This window comes from Mesocricetus auratus, unplaced genomic scaffold (genome assembly GCF_017639785.1).
Source record: "Mesocricetus auratus isolate SY011 unplaced genomic scaffold, BCM_Maur_2.0 Super-Scaffold_100676, whole genome shotgun sequence".
NCBI lineage: Eukaryota > Metazoa > Chordata > Mammalia > Rodentia > Cricetidae > Mesocricetus > Mesocricetus auratus.
This window is the reverse complement of record NW_024429266.1, coordinates 35,751,269-35,772,830: the sequence shown is the minus strand read 5'-3', so window position 1 is coordinate 35,772,830 and position 21,562 is coordinate 35,751,269. Positions and strand designations below refer to the sequence as shown.

At 39.8% G+C, this 21,562-nt stretch overlaps 1 protein-coding gene across 1 annotated transcript in view; it reads left to right on the top strand.

Moving 5' to 3' along the window:
* The window catches only part of Acbd6 (acyl-CoA binding domain containing 6), a 133,105-nt gene that overhangs the window by 54,145 nt on the left and 57,398 nt on the right, over positions 1–21,562 (top strand). Inside the window, exon 6 of the mRNA XM_040737808.1 lies at positions 6,940–7,029. Within this exon, the coding sequence (XP_040593742.1) occupies positions 6,940–7,029 (90 nt within the window). The remainder of the gene's footprint in view (positions 1–6,939; positions 7,030–21,562) is intronic.

The following is a 21,562-nucleotide window of genomic DNA, read 5'->3' as shown; positions in this document are numbered from 1 at the left end:
CTCTCATTGCTCCAAGCAGATTTCTGCCTTCTCAGCCATGACAACGTGAGCTGAGCTTTGAATACTGATAGCAAACCCTTTATTATCAATCAGGGATTTGTATGAATTAATTTAAGAACATGGGGAGCTGGAGCTTAAAATCGGAATCAATTCTGACATCCTAAATGAAATAAATTATAGTGCTTCATGGCACTTAAAGCTCTAACAAGTAGAACCATTTGGAGAGTCTTGATAGACTAAACGTGAGTAACCTCAAAATTGTGCTTCTGAGTTGAGAAGGACGGTTAGTGGTGAAAGGACAGCCTGTTTATGTCCCTAATGTTTGAACTTCTGTACAAATTGTGTAGGAGATCTTTATCATTTTGAATGAAAATATTCACCTAACAGGTTCAAACAATTTTAATCTTGCCCTTCTGTGACTAAGAATTATATTTCTTATGTGTAAAATTTGCTGTGAGCTATATAACCTTAATTATAGTCATAAAGTGAAAAGAATGCATAATGTGAACTATCATGCATTAAAATGACACAATAAATTGTTAAATTATTGTAAATTTATTAATCATTTTCCTTAGCTGCACATATTTGAACCTGACTGTCATAATGTAAGAACAGATATATGTGAAATGCCTTTTAAATAAGTGGTGTTTGTTTCTTTTCTTATACTTTTTTGTTTTGCTGTGTGGTTGAATCTAGGACCTCGTATGTACTACACTTAGGGCTACACCTTCAGCTCAAGGTATACATTTTTTAAAACTATTTTTATTTTATGTGTATTGATGATTTGCCTGAAACTGGAGTTACAGACGGATGTGAGCTTCCAAGTAGGTGCTGGGAATTGAACCTCAGTCCTATGGAAGAGCAGTCAGTGCTCTTAACCGCTGAGCCATCTCTCCAGCCAAGGCATACATTTTTTCCCAAAGACTTTTTCTATTGTTTGAGAATTCCATACGTGCATAAAATGAAATATGATCATACCTACCACCCAAAGCATAACTTTCTTTTTTTTTTCATTTTTATTTTTTGGTTTTTCAAGATGGCTTCTGTAAGATGTAATATAACATCTTTTTCAAGATGTAACTTTTCTGCTCTGGCTCTTCTGGAACTTGCTCTGTTGACCAGGCTGGTCTTGAACTCTCAGAGATCCTTCTGCCTCTACATTCCAAGTGCTGGGATTAAAGGCGTGTGCCACCACCACCCAGCCAAAGCATAAATTTCTAATTTGAGAGAAATAACATGATCTTTGTAATTGACATAATTAGGTGATAGTATTTTACATAAGAAAAAAGGTCTTGTAGTTATTCCTTCTACTCAGGAAGTTTTTCTGTCAGGTGTTTCGAGCACAAGCCTATAACAACATGGGCTTTAACATTTAAATTGTAAATTTTACTGTGATTTTAATATCTGGAAATGTTTGGAACTTGAGAATAGAAGAAAACATGGAGGGGGTGAATGTCATAAGACTGGTCTTCATTTCCTGTGCTGGCTCATGTTTTGTGTACAACCATATTGTACAGCCCTTCACACATGCTAAGTATTCAGTTACTCCAAGAAAGTATCTTATTTTCCACAAAGATTTACTTTTCTTTTTATTTATGTGTATGTGTGTCTGTGTCTATGTGAGTGCCTACCATATGGATAGTGATGTCGTTGGAGACCAGGAAAGACCATCAGATCCCCTGGAGCTGGAGTTACAGGCACTTGTGAGGGTACAAGGAACCAAACTTATGTCCTCTGGACTCAAAACAAGCAAACAAAGAAACCCTTTCCCCCCTCAAAAAAAAAAAAAAGCCTCTTTTCCATGCTCTATCTTTCCTGCCTCTCCAACACCTCTTCATTTGCCCTGGTGACATTGGGAGTTGCAGTGTGTCACACAATATACCCTTCCCTCCAGGCAGCTTTCCTTGCAAATGTTAATTGCATGGAGGCACTGGTCTGGTTCAAGGCCTCTGGTTTCTGGTACACTATCACCACTGGATCCTCACTGAAACTCCTGTCAGCTCCTGCAGGTACCCTTCCACAGGAGCAGTCAGTCCCTTTACAAGCTCTAGGGTGGTCCTAGATAGGGTAGATGTTAGGGTGGGCCAATCCCAGGCCCAACTGGTCAGTCTAGGCCACTGGAGTCACCCCATCCCAGGCGACAGGTTGAGCCAGCTCCCTTCTGCCGTCAGGGTCAGCTTGAGGACCCAGGCTGGACTGTGGGTGGCTTGCACCCGCCTGAGCTGAATCAAGAACAGATATTTTAAGGGGGAAAGAAGGCGTAAATAATTTGTAAAGTATATGTATATGTATAGTATAGTATAAGCAGATTATTGTGAAAATGGGCACAACTTATATAATCCTTGTCTTTCATATTATTTCTCAGATAATTTCACTGATGACATCCAATAGTATTTCAAATCTTTACAGTAATTTGAGTTTAACTTAGAATACAAGTAGTGTTGTGCTAGCAAGGCAGAGGACATTTTCTCAGGGCAGGTCCTGCATTAAGCCCTTGAGCTCACAGTTCTTGATTTTCTGTACTTTCTCCAACCTGCTGTTTAGTGAAGTCCTTCCCTTCTGACCTTCAAAGCCATATTGATACCATTAGCTACTTTCTATATATCTTGATTCTTTTCAATACTTTGAAGATCACCTTTCTGTTGGCCCCATTGTTCCCCCCTTGCTTTATTTTAAATCTGTGGCTCATGGCATAATATAATATAACATAATATAATATAATATACATTTTTGGCTCAAGAAACTGCTTGAAAACTATGGTTAAACTGGCAGTTTTGACCCGCAGAGAAGTAAAGACTTAAGGAGCCTTTGTACTCAAGCTGAGTTTACGCTTTTATTTAAGATTCATAAAGGAAAGGAAGAAAAAAATACATGTAAAAAATTTGAAGGAACTTCTGTTTTTCACACTGATTGAGAAATTTATTACTATCTCCCTAATTATGCATATTTGTATTGATACAGACAATGGCATTTAAAAATCAGTAGCAATAATTTTTATTAGCAAAATGGCTACAGTCATACATCAGAAACTCATACTTAACACAGAGTCAGAAAATGGCAAAAGTTGCTTAACTCATATAAACTTTGATATCTTATTTCTTAAATTGTAATGGACTACACAAACACAATTTACTATTTCTGCTGTTTTTATGTGGATAGTTCCATGCAGCCATCACCTTACCCATCCCCAAAACTTTTCAGTGACTTAAACTCTGTATGCACTAAGTCCCTATCTGCTTAGTTTTTATTACTATTATTATCATCATCATCATTATTATTATTACTACTACTATTATTATTATTATTATTATTATTATTGAGACTCTGTATCCCTGCCTGTGGACCAGGTAGGCTTCAAACTCAGAAATTTGCCTGCCTCTGCCTCCCAAGTATTTTTTTAATTTTAAAAAATATTTATTAAGAGTTACAAAAAAGACAAGAACAAAGCTTTCACTTGCTTTATTGAGTCGGAGACAAACATACAGACTAGTATGCTATAGTTAAGAAATCTTCTTGTGGAAGAGAAGTCACAAGGTAATTCCAGGAGCTCTCTTCAGTGGCACTTACTACTCTGGGACTCTGGGCAGTAAGCAGTCAGCCCCCACAAATGCAGTGAATCCTCACCTGGTTCCTATTATCAGTACACTGTGCAGGAATCATGGTTTGCAAAGCCACCTGTGTCTTCATCCTGCTCACCAGCCTAGGAATCCAGTTTTCCTGCAGCAAGCCTCTCCTGGACAGGTCTGATTGTTCCGTCCATTTCCTACTGTCTGTAATGTGGACGTTCCTGTTTACCACAGGAACAGGACCCGTTCCTGTTCCTGTCCATGTCCAGAGACCATGTCGGACAGCAGTCTGCCCTCAGGACACTCCCCATTCTCTGTATCAGTATTCTGTATTGCTTATGCCACATCTTGTCTGCTGCCTTTTGTCTGGCTACTTGTTTACAGCATTTCATCTGCTAGTTATATGGAACCCTACCATAAATATTTGATACAATGGCAAATATAGCAGCTTCATCATGGTGTGTGTGTGTGTGTGTGTGTGTGTGTGTGTGTGGTTTTTAACCTGTGTAGATAGTGACCATATACGTTGTATCTGATCTCCAAATACCATAAAGATTGCCCATTTCTTAATACAGTATCTACATTTAATTTTGCGGTGTCTAGGAAAAAAATCTCTTTAAAAAATTCTGTATGGTTTAGGACAATTAAGGAAATCAAAGAAGCATTTAAAATGTTAAGACCCACTCTGTTTTCTAGAAGGTATGAAAGCAATACCACTTAATAGGTTAGTTGCTACTCTGCACTTCTGAAGCACTTTGGAGTCATTTGTCTGTCTAAGGGAGGGCATGTTAGCACTGTTGGTTAATAGATGAGAACTTTCCCTCCCTACACTTACTGTATTTGAATTACAGAATTTACCCAGAATATTCTGAGGCAGCAGAATCCTTTTTAGTAACCTCCTCCTCTCCTAGGTATTACTAAGATATTTTTTTCTAGTAGAGTTTTAAAAAGTAGAAACAAAGGCTTGTCATATCTTGTATTAGCAAGAAATATACTTAACTCAAAGATTTGTAAGAGGTTATATTACTCATACAGAATTACAGAATAAATTTGGAAGAAGTTTTTGAGCAAATGTAGCTTTAATATGAACCTAATTCATACTTTTCTTCCTGAAGGAGAGCCTGGGGACTCTTGTACCCACAATAATTCATTTGCTGCATTCTGTTGGCCTGTGTGTGATGTTGTTAACCAAGAAAAAACAAAGAACCATGGGTGTTTCTCCCCTGAGCTTGTCATAATCTGCTTTGAGGCTGCATCTCTGTATTACTGGTTATGTTATTACTGGAAACTAATCTAAAATGAGGGCATGTTTTCAGAAATGTCATAATTTTAGGAAATAAATGGCACAGGCATCTTTCTATCCTGATCTTTATTCATTTAATATTACAGTATCATGAAGGTGACAGTCCCAAAGCCTGCTTTGTTTTGTCTGTTTGTAAATGTTTATTCCTATTCTTGTTTTAGAGCTTTTTAATACTGTATAAAGTATTGATCACTAGGTGGTCTTAATGTGGATCTCTCTAGCACTTCTACAAGGTCATTGTCAGAGAATTTATTCTAATTCAAGGTTAATTAGTGTACCATTAAAATAATGTGTTACAAAAATTAATTACATTGCAGGTCAGAACGTGTTAAAAAGCATAGTGCAAATGTCTGCGAGTGCATCATCTTTCTTGAAACATGACTGTGTGCCATCTTTCTGGAAAATGCATCCAGAGAGAAACTCGCCCCTGAGGCCCAGTCACAGGTGTTTCCCCTAAAGTAAATTTTGGCACCACATGTGACAAATTTAAAATATAACCCCAATTAACGATGAAAGTGCACGCTCATTTACTCTGCCATCAGAACAGCTAAGGATTCATAGTTTAGCATTAGTTGGTGAAACATGATTGGGTCAGACTTAAGGAAAAATCAGGAGCCTGCTTGAGAAGTAGAAATTTCTACTCATTTTGTTGTAAAAATATTATGTTTTCCTAATGTGATACAGTTCTCATTATGCATGTCACACATTGTAATTATGTATAAAAGTACGTAGTATTAAGTTCTCCTACTGTAAAGTAGTTCTCATATGTACACTATGGAAGCATGTCACACACTGTAATTATGCAGTGATTCTTATTAATAGTTGAACTTTATAGCTATTCTAAATAAAGCTAGGACTCTTCTTCTTCCTCTTCCTCCTTCCTCTTCTTTATGCTCACCCTCCTTCTCTGTTTTGAGACAGGTTCTCTCTGCATAGCCCTGGCTGTCCTGAAACTTACTATGTAAACCAGGCTTGCCTTGATCTCACAGAGATCAGGCTGCCTCTGCTTCCCTAGTGCGCCACCATATAAGGTTGATTGGCCCACATTTTCAAACTTGTTTCCCTTTTTTATAATTTTATGTGTGCAAAATTCTTTTAGGATTTTGTGTAAAAAAACACAGGTAAATAAAAGAAAATTAAATACGTGAAAACAATAAAAAGGAAATCTGTAAGGAAGAAGTTGTTCTAGCTATTTATTCCATGAGTTGAACTAATAGATGTATCAAGAGAGTCTAAACGATAAAAAACAGTGTAGGTGGGTTTTGAAAATTGCCTTGGGAGGTGACTTTTAAAGTCATCTTTGTCCCAACAGTGATAGTCAGGGGTTTCAGATTAATGTGGAAAAGCATTTTATTCTTTATAAGAACATCACTGTCACTCTCAGAGTAGAGTTTATGCCATGCATCTCCTATTTTTTCAGAAGAATCCTGCAACTTTGGGGGCTTGTCTATTTGGAGGGCCAAGTAGGCTTCATTTATTAGGTATACCATGATTTTCAGCCAGTCAAAAACAGGAATAATACAATAATAGTAATTGTAGGTCTTTGATATGTAAAAGTCAAAAGTAGTGTGTCATGGGCTGGAGAGATGGCTCAGCAGTGAGGTTATTCATTCAACAAATATATTTTCTGATTTGTGCATATATGTGCACATGTATGCATCTGCACAGAGACCAAAGAACAGCTTGCCACAGTCAGTTTTCTTTCATCATGTAGATCCTGGAAATGGAATTCGGGTCATCAGGCTTGGTAGCAGGAATCTTTATGGGCTAAGCCATTTTGCCAACCAAACTCATATTATTGATTTTATTGCTTATATTACCTTTTTCCATTCTTCAGATAAAGAAATTGATTATACCAAAGAAGTTACTGGGCTTGTGTGTGATATATCAGAAGTAGAACTTGGGGATTCCCATTGCTTGTCTATTGCTTTCCCATAGTGCATTTTATATCACCCTCAGAATAATTAATCTACAGTTTTATATATCTCTTTCCTCATCTTTCTTGGCATATGAACTCTATATGGCCCCACACATAGATTAACAAGTTCCTTCATTGTCTCCTACTTGTAGGGCAGAGCTCTGCTCCACTGGGCATGTGACCGAGGACATAAGGAACTAGTCACAATCTTGCTACAGTATGAAGCTGACATTAATTGTCAGGTAAGAGTAGCTTTTAAATGAGCTTGCTTTTCTTCTTTTTAATTAAGATTCATTCATTTTTATTGTATGTATATGGGCATTTTGCCTGTATGTATATGTGTATGCATGTATGGTGTTTTGCCTGTATGTATGTATGTATGTATTGGATCCTCTGAGATAAAGTTACAGAGGGTTGTGAGTCTTGGGAATCCAACCGCTGTCCTCTGAAGAGCAGCCAGTGCTCTTAGCCACTGAGCCATCTCTCCAGTCTCTAAAGGGAGCTTAAAAAAAAAAAGCTGGAGTAAAATTCTCATAAGAAAATGTTTGCATATATCACAGTAGTCCCTGCTATAGAGCTCACAGTGTTGCCATCGTCCAGTGGGAAACCCTGTAGCACTTACACAGTTGCTTCTGCTTTCCTCCAGCCCCAAACATAGCAGCCACTAATCTGCTTTTTTTTTTTTTTTTTTTTTTTTTTGAAGACAGAGTCTCTCTGTGTATCCCTGACTGTCCTGGAGCTCACTCTGTAGACCAGGCTGGCCTTGAATTCAGAGATCCACCTGCCTCTGCCTCCCGGAATACTGGGATTAAAGGTGTGCACCACCACCACCTGGCACTAATCTGCTTTTTTCTGTGTGGTATTTCATGTAAATGGAATCATGAAATAAGTGCGTTCCTGTTTTGTTTCTTTCACATAACATATTCTCAAGGTGTGCTTCTGTTAGGGCATGCCACAGGGCTTCATTCGTTTTTATGGCAGGATTTTAATTCCTGAGCATCCCATGTTTTCTTTATCCATTCATCAGTTGATGGACAGTGTTTTGACAGTTGTAATAATGTTACAAACATTTGTGTTTTTCCTGCTTTTATGCTTACTTCTGATGTCTTCTTTCAGTTACTCTGGTTATCTAACCTAAGGGTAGAATGCTAGAATCTTATGACAACTTTTTTTCAGATTTATTTTTATATTACATGTAAAAGTAGTTTGCCCACAAATATGTATGTGCACCAAGTGTGTGCCTGATGTCTTTGGAGGCCATTAGATCCAACTGTAGTTACCAACAGTTGTAAGCTACTGTGTGTGTAAGCTGAGAATTGAACCCAGGTCCTCTACAAGAGCAACAACTATCCCCATCTGGTAAGCTATCTCTTCAGCCCCAATCTTTTGGAAATTTTTTTCATACTTTTTTGTTTGTTTTTGCTTTTCGAGACAGGGTTTCTCTAAGGCTTTTGGAGGCTGTCCTGGAACTAGCTCTTGTAGACCAGGCTGGCCTCGAACTCACAGAGATCCGCCTGCCTCTGCCTCCCGAGTGCTGAGGTTAAAGGCGTGCGCCATCAACGCCTGGTTCTTTTGGAAATTTAACATGTAATTTTTTTTATGTGTAACTTTTGGGGAATTTCTGTTTACACCTCCACCACCAGTGTTTGAGACTTCCAACTTCACCTATTCTTATTTTCCCTTCTTTTTAAAATAACCATCCTAGTGGATGCCTCATTATTATATGATTTTGATTTACCTTTCCCTAATGACTAAACGGTGCTGAGCTGTGTGTGTGTGTGTGTGTGTGTGTGTGTGTGTGTGTGTGAGAGAGAGAGAGAGAGAGAGAGAGAGAGAGAGAGAGAGAGAGACAGACAGACAGACAGACAGACAAGACAGACAGAGACAGAGACAGAGACAGAGATTTCTCTGTGTAGCCCTGACTATCCTGGAATTCATTCTTTAGACCAGGTTAGCCTCTAACTCAGAGATCTGCCTGTCTTTCCCTCCTGAGTGTTGGTATTAAAAGCTTGTGCTACCACTGCCTGGCTTTTTTGGTATATTTTAAAATTTATATTTCACTTTACAAACTATTTGTTTATGTCTTTTGCCTAATTTTTATTAGATTGATCATTTCAAAAGGTTACAGAAACATTTTATGTAGCAAGACAAAGTTTTAATGTTAAAACTGTTCCTCATGGTTTCTTCTGGAACTTTCTCCCTTTCATGGTTTCTTTGGGCCGTCTAGAATTACCCTGTGTCTTGTATATGTTAATAGAGATTTTATTTGGTCCAGATGCCTAGCAGGTTGTTCCGGTGCTTTTCGGATGGTCATCTTTGCGTCTTGTGACTTGCGGCATCTTCCTTACCATATATCTGGTCCTCATTTCAGTCTGCTACTGGGCCTGCCCTTCCATCTCATTACTGTTTTTCTGTGTGTTCTTAGGCCACACCCTTTAAAGAGCATAGCTTCAAGTATTTTAACATTGCATAAGACAGTTTCTTCACTGTTGATTCAGAATTTCTTCTACAGTTTTGCTTCGCTGTTTGTAAATGTTTGGAGTTGTCTTTCTGCTGCTGCCTTCCTGAGCCACTACCTCCACTAGGTTAGAGGGACAGCAGGACCCTGTGGGTGCAATCAAGTCTTTACAGGACTGTAAGTAATTCAAGGGTATTTTAAAGGAAAGTGTTCCCATGTTAGGCATTGTCTGAGGTTTTTTGCCAGTTCTGTTGTTGGAGTAGTACAAAGCAGTTCCAAACCCTGCCTTGTGTGGCTTCCTAGAGCATTTCAGTGCAGAAATGAGGTTCCATATGGGTTTTAGGACAAATTGGTTAGGATGGTGTGTTGCCTGACACAGTGTTTTCCTTGCCCCCTACATTCACGTGGTCATTTTATGTTGCTCCCATCCTTTATAAAACATTGTTCTTGATGACTATAATCTTATCTATCTAGTGCCAGTTAATGGGAGTGCTCTTGACTTTGTCAGTTAGAGTTGATAACATGCTTCCAAGTCAGAGGGCTTCTGCAGATTAGGTCTCAGGGTAGCTTTCCCACTGTTGCTTCTCTTTTTGTTATTGAAAGTGCTTTTCAAATATAGACAATGCAAACGTAATAAATGGAAGGAAAGGTTCAGCTCTCTCATGACTCAGTCTTTCTTAAACAATATTATTATTGACTGGCTTATTGGTTGCCAAAAAGGAAAATCAATTTTATTAGAACTATTTGCTTGGCCATAGATCTTGGTACTAACCCAGCACAGGCAGGCTGATGTTATCAACTATCTGAAGAGTCACTTTTACTGTGAGTCTAGAATGAAGAATTAGAGCTGTGTCGGGTCTACTCTGTGTATCATTGTATTCTTCAGTCTATCTCTTAAGTCCCTGTAGGGAACTGAAGTAGCTGTGTTCCATGGCACGCCGAGGCTGAAACTAATGTTTATTTCTAAGAAAGCCTTTATGATTTCGTCTGTTAGCCATGTACTAACGAATATTTTGTTTCTTCTACTTAGTTTTGACTTTTGGTTCCACTTTGGAAGTTAGGTTATTGTCACATTTGGTATTAGGATAAGTGTATGTGTGTGTTTGTGTGTGTGTGTGTGTGTGTGTGTGTGTGAGTGTGTGCACACTCCATGTGCTCTTCTTCTTGAGTCATTTTCAGTTCTTGAAAGTATCCCACAAATATGTGATCTTGATACCTCTGTTGCTGTAGTAAAACACTCTGATCAAAAGCAGCGTGAGAGGGGAGGGAAGAGGTTCATTTCAGCTTAAACTTTCAGGTCCCAGTCCATCCCTGAGGGGAAGCAGGGATGAGGGACTAGAGGGAAAGCCACGAAGGAATAATGCTCAGCTAGCTTTTTTCTATAGTCAAGGACCACCTGTGCAGGGGTGGCCCCACCCACTGTGGGGTTCTCCCCATCCTTCATTAATTAAGGCAGTCTTTCCCAGAGATGGCCATGGGCCAGAGCACTAGATCATCAAGTTGACAATAAAATAACCAAAGCAACGTTAAAAAACATTTGGATGTCAAAGACTTAATGGTAGGTAGTCTCAGATTTGAATAAGGTAGTATCAAGGCAGTAAATGGATAGGGGAGTGTGAGTTTCTGTGGGGTGAGAGTATTCATCTGTGCAATGGGTGTAACAGATCAAAAGAGAAACATTTTGCTCAGGGGAATAGAAGTGTTTAAGGACTTCTTAAAATTTGTTTTGTTTTGAATCACAGTTTCTCAATGTAGCCCTCTCTGTAATGGAACTCACTATGTAGACTAGGCTGGCTTTGAATTACAGCCGTTCTCCTACCTCCCCTTCCCAAGTGCTGGGATTAAAGGCCTATGCCACCACGCCTAGCTGGGACTTTAATCATATATCAATTACATGGATTGTGGCTTACAAATCAGCACAAGGGCAGTGTGCCCTCAGTGAATACCTTGTTGCTAACTATCTATTGTAAAAGGCTTCAAAACTGTGAGAAAACTACAGAGTAGTAAATAAACCATTGGTGATGCTGCTGAATGTGATGGTAGCATGAAACCTTTCCTGGTGTTTACCTGTGCCCTGTGTTTGTGTGAGTTGTCTCTTAGGTCATCACTGCAGCCCAGTAATATGCACATACTACTTTCTCTGTCCTACTGATGCAGAAAACAAGAGCTTAGAGAACCTGTGTGAGAAAGCCAGAATTGAACATCTTCTAACCAAACCTGGACTCTTAACCTCACCACTGTAAAACTCTTGCCCTTTGTTCATAGGTACTTTTCCTTCATTTAAAATTATTAAAGCATAAATCAGATTCAGTGCAGTACATTATACATAAATCCTAAGGATGCAGCTCTGTGTGCATGTGCACACACACACACACATACACACACACACACACACACACACACACACACACACACCCATGCACTGGCCCTTGTGACTATCTCCTATATCAAATTGCAGCATTCCTGAACTAGGGAGGTGTGCTCCCCTAAGCTCCTCCCTGTCACTCTCCACACTTCCCGTACCACCCTGAAATGACTGTTACTCTGATTTTTATCATCACTGATTACTTCTAGCTCATTGTGAAATTTGAGCCTTTGTAATAGTATTCATTATACAGTATATGATACACAGTATAGTCATTTGGATATGACTTGTCACACTCAACATATTATTTGTGAGGGTCATCCCTGTTGTTACATATACTATTATTTTTATTGCTGTGTAACATTCCATTGTATGCATATACTGCAGTTTGTCTCCCTTCTGTTGGACAGTTAGGGTTTCTTTTTTCTCTTCGGTTTTTGTCTATTATGAATAAAACATCTGAGAACACTGTTGAATGTGGACACACACTTACACTCATTCCTGTTTTGTGTGTTCCTAGGGTAGGGGTAGAATTGCTGGTTTATATAGTAGCTCTGTGTGTGACTCTGAGGGACTACATGTTTTTTCTAAGAGCAGTACCATTTTACAATCACACCAGCAGGTTATGCAGGATCTAGTTTCTACATTCTTGCCAACACTTGTCTTTTTATTATGCCCATCCTAATGTATAGGAAATGGTGTTTCATTGGAGTCATGATTGTCAGGAGGTGTGGTAATAATTTCAGTTTCTAATCATGTACGTATGGTTGTGGGGAAATTTTCTATTCAGATACCATGTCTTAATCTCTTACATTTAGATCTTTGGTTTCTTTTTAATGGTTTGTAATAGAGTATGAAATAATAGTTCAACTTCATCTTTTTATGTGAATTCTAGTTGTTTAATATTTGTTAAAAAGTTTGTTCCCACTAGGTGTGCTGGCAGTAGTGCACACCTTTAATCCCAGCACTCGGGAGGCAGAGGCAGGTGGATCTTGAGGCTAGCCTGGTCTACAGAGACGACTACACAGAGAAAACCTGTTTGGGGGGGGGAATAAAAAAGTCTATTCCTTCTTCCATTAAACTCCTGTAGTACCTTGTCAAAATAGTGACCACAAAGTGGAGAAATCTATTCTCAGACTCAGCTTTCCCCTACTGTTGTTAAGGAATTAACAGCCTGATCTGATGGGCTTTCCTTGGGGTTCCCGCCTCCCTTTCCCTTTGCTCCTCCCTTCCCCCCTTCCCCACCTCCTCTCTTTCTCACTCTCTGCTTTCTCATACTGGGGGGGGGGTGATTTTCACAGTTTCCAGGTTCCTGACCCCATCTAGCCATAATTCCCTTCTTTTTTTATTCCTGAGACAGGGTTTCTCTGTATTGTTTTGGAGCCTGTCCTGGAACTCACTCTGTAGACCAGGCTGGTCTCGAACTCACTGAGATCCACCTGCCTCTGCCTCCCGAGTTCTGGGATTAAAGGTGTGCACCACCACCGCCGGGCATCATAATTCCCTTCTTAAAGGCCGTTCAGGTGTTGTTATATTGAGGATAATAGTCTCAATATACAAATGTGAGTTGATTGGGTTAGCGGAATCATCAAGTTCTGGGTTGAGTGGAGGCCCTGCTTGGCAGGTGCTCAGGAACACATCTGATATCTAGCTCTGACCCCCACACACATGCCTGTCGACATACACACCGCCTGTACACATGGCATTCCCCCCACCCACCAAAATGCTATGAGAAAACTACCCCAATTCATCCTCATCCATTCTCCTTAGAACAAGATTTTGTACCTCTTTTCATTTAATGTTATGTAGTGACAATGTTTCTGTGCCATTTGGTATTACAGATGCATGGCTGATACACATCTAGAGGTGCTACAGATCATCAGAGTTGAATTTGAGTCTCAGAATTATAATAGCAGCAGTATTTGAGCTGAGGTGCTCTTATTGAAGTATGTTAAACTACCACATTTTTTTCCTATTTTTTATTGTTTTTTTTTTTTTTTCAAGACAGGGTTTCTTTGTGTATCTCTGGCTGTCCTGGGACTCACTTTGTATTCCAGGCTGAACTTGAACTCAGCTATTTGCCTGCCCCTGTCTCCTGAGTGCTGACATTAAAGGCGTGCACCACCACCACCATCTAACTACATTCCCAGTTTTTAAGTGGAGTTTGTAGGCTAGAAAGATGCAGCCTATGATGCAAGCCTGTAGACCTGAGTTCGATACTGAACCCATTAAAAGGTAAAAGGAGAGAATTGATGCCACAGAGTGCAAACGTGTGCATATATGCAAACAAGTGCTCTCTCTCTCTCTGTGTCTCTGTCTCTCACACGCACATAATTAGTTAGCTAATTAAGTATTGAATTTAAACTATCACATTTAATCAATTTTAGATGAGTTTTTTTCTTTTACATTTTAGCATCCTGAAATTTAGAAGCACCTTATTATACTCTCTGTTAACTGAATATTAAGTTGTAATGGACTGTGTTTGAGAAGAAGTGGTCTTTGTCGGTATTGTCAATTCAGTTTAGTACATCCACTGTTAGGTTGTTTTTGTTACTTAAAATATTTTCAGAGGGGCTAGAGAGATAGCTCAGCAGATAAGAGCACTTGCTATTCTTAGACGATATGAGTTTGGTTCCCAGTACTTATATTAGGTGTATCACAAGCACCTGTAACTCCATTTATATGCACATTTCTACAAAGAGACAGATACATAATTTAATTAGCCCGAGCTTCAAGACAAACTGTGTATGTTGTGGTTGGCAGAGCCAGAGAAGTATGATAATCCAAGTCCCAAATGTTGGATACTGAGTTATTTACACTGTTAGAGTTTGGCTTTGATTTGATTGTGACTGTGCCCTGTGTTAAGGGAAGGATCAGTATAGTATATCTACTGATATCAAGGTCTCAATATATCCCTTTAGAGATCCTCAGAGAGAATCCATGGTTGGGTCCTCTTAAGTAACATCAAGAGGGGGGAATGAAGAGCCCAGGCCCTTGGCATTCTGCTGCCATGATTAGCTGCAGAAAGGAGATGTAGGCCCCTGACTCAGCAGGATGCACTGTACTCCTGACCTTGACCTAGTTAACTATGAAGAAACCGAAAGATATCCCCCATATGGTAAGGAACCAATCAGAAGTTAGGCTAACAGGCTCTGGATGAACTTTGCTAATAAGGATGGAATGCAGTAACAACAGCAACCTCCACCAGAGACAGCAACTTCCCTGAAGCTATAACTAACCAGTCAACTTTTTTTTTTTGTTTTGTTTTGTTTTGTTTCACGAGACAGGGTTTCTCTGTATTGTTTTGGAGGCTGTCGGTCCAGCCTGGCCTCGAACTCACAGAGATCCGCCTGCCTCCCATGTGCTGGGATTAAAGGCGTGTATCACCACTGCCCTGCCTAGCCAGTTAACTTTAGGGCAGGCACCCCCCCCCCCCCGCTCAGAAGTACACCAATCCTGACTCTGTTCCTATGCATCTATAGGCCCCTAGACTCCTCCTTGCTCTACCCCCAATAAATACCCTGCCCTATTGTTGTTTGGGGTCTCTTCTGCTCTGTTGGATGGTTGAGTGACCCAGGTTCCAACTGACAATTAAAAGACTCTTTGTTTTGCATCAGATCTGGTGTCTTGGTAGTCTTTGGGGGTCCAGACTTTGGGCATAACACCCTGGTTCTTCCTTCTTGGAATAAGAACTATGTAACCTATTTCCTATATTTTTATTTTCCTGGAGCCCACAGATGAGAGACTTTGGATTTTTAAAGAGATGATGGATATTTTATTAAGTTATTTGTCATCGTGTGTGTGTGTGTGTGTGTGTGTGTGTGTGTGTGTGTGTTGTCTGCATGTATGTCTGTACATGCATGCCTGATGCCTGCAGGATTCAGAAGAGGGCGTCAGATACCATGGAACTTAAGTTACAGATGGTTGTGAACCTTCATGAGGTGGTGGGAATCAAACGTGGGTCCTGTGAAAGAGCAGCAGTCTCTTAGCCAGGGAGCCATCTCTTCAGTACTCCCATTCTTTTATCAGCTAGTTTGCTATTTAAGATGTTGACTATTTTTTTTGAAATTTTTAAAATTTATTTTTCAGTTTAGATTTAGATAAGAAACAGGGTTGCTTCACAAGTCAGGTCCAGGTCCCTCTCCCTTTCCCTCCCTTCCTCCCATGCCCTCCCCCCAACCCCCCCCCATTATCCCCTCATTTCCCCAGGGAGGGTGAGGCCCAAGGCTCAATAGAGTACCTAGGCCTCCTCACTGACACCCACACTCAGGGGGTCTTGATCAGTCCCATGCTGGATTCCCAGGCTGATGCCTGGGATGTTGACTATTTTTAAGAGACTGACTTTTAAAAATGTTGAAAAATTTAAAGACTGGCAACTATCAGGGGATGAAAGCTGAAAGATCAGAGAAGCAAAACAGCCAGCCACTAGAGGGTTCTTACCTCTATCAGTGCTCAGACCAAAGATCCTGTCCTCAGACTACATCATCAGACTGACTGCTTCAGACTAACTGCTCAGACTAACTGCTCAGACTGCTTCCTCAGACTGACTTGCACTCCTGTCTCCTCCCACCTTATTATATTCCTTTCTCCTCTTAAGCGTATCTCTTTCTGTGCTGGGATTAAAGGCTGTCACTCCAAGTGCTGGGATCACTTTTGTGTGAGTTCTGCTTTTCTTTCTTTCTCTCTCTCTCTCTTTTTTTCCCAGACAGGGTTTCTCTGTATTGTTTTGGAGACTGTTCTGGAACTCACTCTGTAGACTAGCCTGGCCTCAAACTCACCGAGATCCACCTGCCTCTGCCTCCCTAGTGCTGGGATTAAAGGCATGTGCCACCAACACCCGGCTCTGCTTTTCTTTTATACTGGGTCAATTTTGGATAGCCCAGGGCAGCCTTGAACTAACAGAGATCCGTCTGCCTCTGTCTCCTGAGTGCTGGGATTAAAGGTGGGTACCACGACTGCCTGGCTTTTGTCAATAACTAGTATGACTAGCTTTACACACTGATCTCAGACAAGCTTTATTTGTTTGATCATAAACAAAATATCACTTTGATTAAGTTATGCCATGTTTTATAATGTGATAATAGCATGAAATATTGGGGATGAATAAGAAAGGAAGGGCCTAATAGTGATGTGGTTATATGTCAGGTTGACAAGGGTTCAGTTGTGTTGTTTAGTTTTTGTTATTATTTTGGTTTTGATTTGTTTTCTGTTGTTGCTGTTGGTTTTTGTTTCATTGGATTTTTTTGTTTGTTGGCTTGTTGAGACAGGGTCTCTGTATGTAGTCCTGACTGTCCTGGAACTCACTATATATACTGGGCTGACTCACAGATATTTCCTGCCTTTGCCTACCAAGGGCTGATTCAGTGTGTGCGCCATCACACCCAGCTGCTGGCCATTTTCTCAATTAATAATTGATGTGGAAAGATACAGCCTAGTGTGAGTGCCACCCTGATCAAGTTGTCCTAGGTTATGTAGAAGAAGCAAGCAGGATCTGCCATAAAGACAAAGCCAGTAAGCTCTGTTCCTTTATGGCTCCTGCCTCCTTGCTTGAGTTCCCACTCTGACTTCCCTTGATGTTGGACTGCAAAGTTGCTTCTGGTCATACTATTTGTCACACTCCAATAGAAAGCAAACTTGGACACTGTGTTTACATGTGTCCCTTCTTTCTTACTTTATTAAAATTTTAAATTATACAATATATATTTTAGATTTATTTTAAGTTGTATGTGAGTGGTTGTTTGTGTGAGGTGGGGTGTATGGGTGCCGGTGGGGGCCGGAGGTCTCAGATCACCCTGTAACTTCGGCTATAGATCTGTTAGCTGCCTGGTATGCATGCTGGGAACCAAGCTGTGGGTCCTATTAACTGCTGAGTCATTTCTCCAGCCCATAAATTATGTATTTAAAGAAATTATTTTGTATTTGTGTGGGTACACATATGTCACAGCACCACATGTGGAGGTCAGAGGACAGCTCTTGAGAATTGATCTCTCCTTCTTCCACCATGTGGGTCCTAGGAATCCAATTCATGTCATTTGGCTTGATGGCAAACACCTTTACCCAACATTGGTCAATCTCCTTTCTTATATGAAAGGTATACTTTAAGGACTGTGACACACACACACACACACACACACACACACACACACACACACACCATACACATAATAATCATTTTTAAAAATAAACTATTCTTTTGCAGTTCGCATAACATTATATTCTACAAGCTACTCCATCTCATTTCCCCAAGTGCTTTCTCTTTTATTTGTACATTATGCAGTCTTAGCCTTTGTTCATGTAACATAGTTTATTCAAAGCCCTTTCTCCTAGGTATGGCATGTATGTTGTTTCCAATATTTGGCAGTTAGCAACCTAATGCATATGTATTTCCCTATTGTTGGAATTATACCTTCAGAGTAGAGTTCTGAAAGTGGAATTAGTGGGTCAAAAAGTAAGTGAGTATGTAACTTGGTAGCTGTTGTAAGGTTTACGTTTGCACTCTCCCAGCAGTGCATGAACATGCCTGTTCCCCTACAACCTTGTGTTGTTTACACTGGGCTTGCAGTGAACTTGTAAATTAGAATTAATGTCCTTATATGTTGAGTTACTCTGTCCAAGCCAAAACAAAACAAAACAAAAACCATCATCCAGTTTGATGATCTATTTTTACATATTTCAGGGGTCTTTAGAATTTGCTTCACATAAGTTTTGCCCATTTTTTTAAAATTTGTTCTAAGTATTTTTGTTGCTCTTTGTTTTGCAAAAAGGGAATTTTAGATCTCTGATGTTTATACTTTGTAATTTTATTCCATTTTGTGATGTTAATGTTAAGTGTCAGAGATAAGTTCTGGGTTTCAAAGAAATAGACCACCATTGCCACCGACATGTCTGGACCAGGCAGGCTGCACTCTTGATCACGAGGGTGTGTGTGGGGAGTGAGCACACAGGCAGGAAGTGCATTTGGGTCTATTCTCCCTCAAGTGGGGACTGTGTCTTTTCCCCATTGGCTGGCGTCCGGTCATAGTCTTAACTCAGTTAGCTGAAAAGAATGGAGCAGGAAGTGAAGGAGGAGAAAGATAACTGCTCCAAGGAGAGGTGAAACTTGGAATATGGCAGAAGACCTTCGTGTCAACAAAGGTTTTATTGGGTGGAGGGATTAAAATGTCTGCATAAATATCTGGAGGAGTCAGAAGATTTGAATTTCTTGTCGTGAACACCTCTGTTATGGTAGTTAATAGAAAAGACTCATATTTGATTCTTTTTTTTTTCCCCTCAAGACAGGGTACCTCTGTGTAGTCCTGGCTGTCCTGGAACTCTCTTTGTAAATCAGCCTGGCCTTGAAGTCACAGAGATCTGCCTGCCTCCATCCCAAGTGCTGGGATTAAAGGCTTATGCCATCACTACCTGTGTCTTTCATATTTCTTACATTAAATCATTGTCAGTATTTAAAATAATTCACATGTAAGTGAAGGTGTTATGCCACTATCCTAAATTTTACTATTTTCTCTCAAATATTTTCCCTAATTAAGGAGTCATTGGAAAAACCTGGGCTGGGGAATTGTTGTTATTCCATGAAGAATATTGAAAGTTAATGACAGCCAGGTGTGAAAACAGATGCTCAGTGCCCAAACCCTGTATGTCTGTCATTTGATGTTTCCTGGAGGTGGGGAGCACGGTGGAGGCAGCTTTCCTCTGAAAACTATTTCTTAATGATTCTTCTTAATACTTCCTGCGCATTACGAAGAGACTAGTCAGTCCTCATATAAATTTTACTTTCTTCTTATATTAAATGTTTTAGATGTTGAGAAAGAAATGTATATATCCATGAGGAAATGTAAAACTCTTCACCAAAATGAGTGCTTTGTGTTTTATTCTGCAAAGCTCACATGGGGTGTGCACAGTCCACACAGGTGTGCACGGTGCAGTGGGAGGGAGGATGAGCAGGTGGCCTTTAGATCTAAGAGCTACACTTTTACAACTGTCGTTCTTTGACTTTCTGTTACAGACATCATTTTGTAAATGCCATTTCCTTTCTACCGTCTCTTGACAAGAACAATTCCATCCTTAAAGGCTTTCATGAGGCATTATTATTATATCATTTCTTATCTTTTATATTAAGGATGTGCCTTCCAAATATACTCGCAGTTCTTAACAAGTGGAGGGTGAAGTTTAGCGCTTTAATTTTGCAGTGATTTTAATACTAAAATAATGCCCAACTTGGTAGCTCATGGCCTTAATCCCAGCAGCACTCAGGAGGCAGAAGGGGATAGATCTCTGAGTACGAGGACAGTCTGGTCTACCTCTGTGAGCTTCAGACAAGCTAGAGTGACATAATAAAAACCCTGTCTTTAAAAATAAATGCATAAACTGGGGCTAGAGAGATGGCTCAGCAGTTAAAAGCACTTGTTGATCTTCCATAGGACCCAGGTTTAGTTCCCAGCCCCCCACATAATGGCTTAAAACTGTCTGTAACTCTTGTTCTGGGGAATCCAACACTCTCTTCTGACCTCCATGGGTACCAGGAAACACATAGTGTCCATACATGCAAGCATACACATAAAATAAATGTTTAATCTAAAAAAAATCACTATTTCATTTAACCTGAGTAATTCCCTTCTTATGTTCCTGAGAGCCAATCAAAAATCAGTATTTCAGCTGGGCAGTGGTGGTACACACCTGTAGTCTCAGCACTTGGGAGGCAGAGGCAGGTGAATCTCTGTGAGTTTGAGGCCAGAGTGTCTACAGAGCTAGTGCCAGAACAGGATCCAACGCTACACAGAGAAACTCTGTCTCAAAAAACAAACAAAAAACCAGTATTTCAAGAACCAAAGAAGTAAATGAGTTAAGATTCTCTTTATACTTCATAAAAACTGATCAACCTAAGTACCAAATACCAAAAACTTTATACCACAATATTAATGTTCTTATATAACATTCTTTACATAAGTTAGAACAGTACAATATATTTAACAAATTTTGACTCATTGATTAGAATTCCTATTGGCCAGCTTGTTACCTGTCCCATTGGGCTGAGGAATTAAAAATACATTTATTTGCACATTTTTACTGTTTTTAAACGTGGATATTGCTGTCTTGGCAGTATCTTATCTGTCTACTTTTCATGCACCTACTAGCTGTATAGGAAAACTTTAGCTAATGGCTGGTTCTTTTCCTGAAGGTGGGTGGGTGGATGGTGTGTGTGTGTGTGTGTGTGTGTGTGTGTGTGTGTACGTACTCCCGTGCGTTCGCATGCACATATATATGTAAAAGTGTGTATGTTTGTTGCTCTTTTGATGCATTTATGAAACGTTTTTTCTGTCTTATTATTTATTCATGCAAATAATTGCTTTAGTGAGTTACTGTCTAGTGAAACCCTAAAGTAGCTCAGAGTGCTAACATGACAAGTACTTGGGTTTCTCTGCCCAGAGAACCTGTTTAGAGATTGAAAGAAAAGACGAATTTACAATGAACAAAATGAAATAAAAAGTAAATGAGATAATCAGAGTCAGAGAAATTGGTATTGGCAGGTTGTTCCTAGATGAGCAATCTTTCAAAATACTTCTTGTACATTGCTGCTATTCCTTTATTTATTATTAAAATAACATGATCCATGAGGAGCTTGGGGTGACTCTCAGCCTAGCTAATTCTAATTAATCCAGTCAGAGAGCAGTAGGGTAAGTGGAGCAGTCTATCGGATTGAAATTCATAACTTAATTGAGGTCAAAGTCCCGGTCTGGGAGAACAAAAGTCTTTTGCTGGGACCAGGCAGATCAATAGCAATAAATATCTGGCTTGGATACAAGTAGCTTATAGTGACAGATTATCTGACACTGGCCAAGAGGTCTTGGTTCTCTTAAGGGCAAAGTCTTGAGCATGCCATGGTTCTTGCTGATATTCAGTCCATACCCATGACACGTGGAAAGAAGTAGTTCTCTCAGGAACCCTTGGGGTGTCT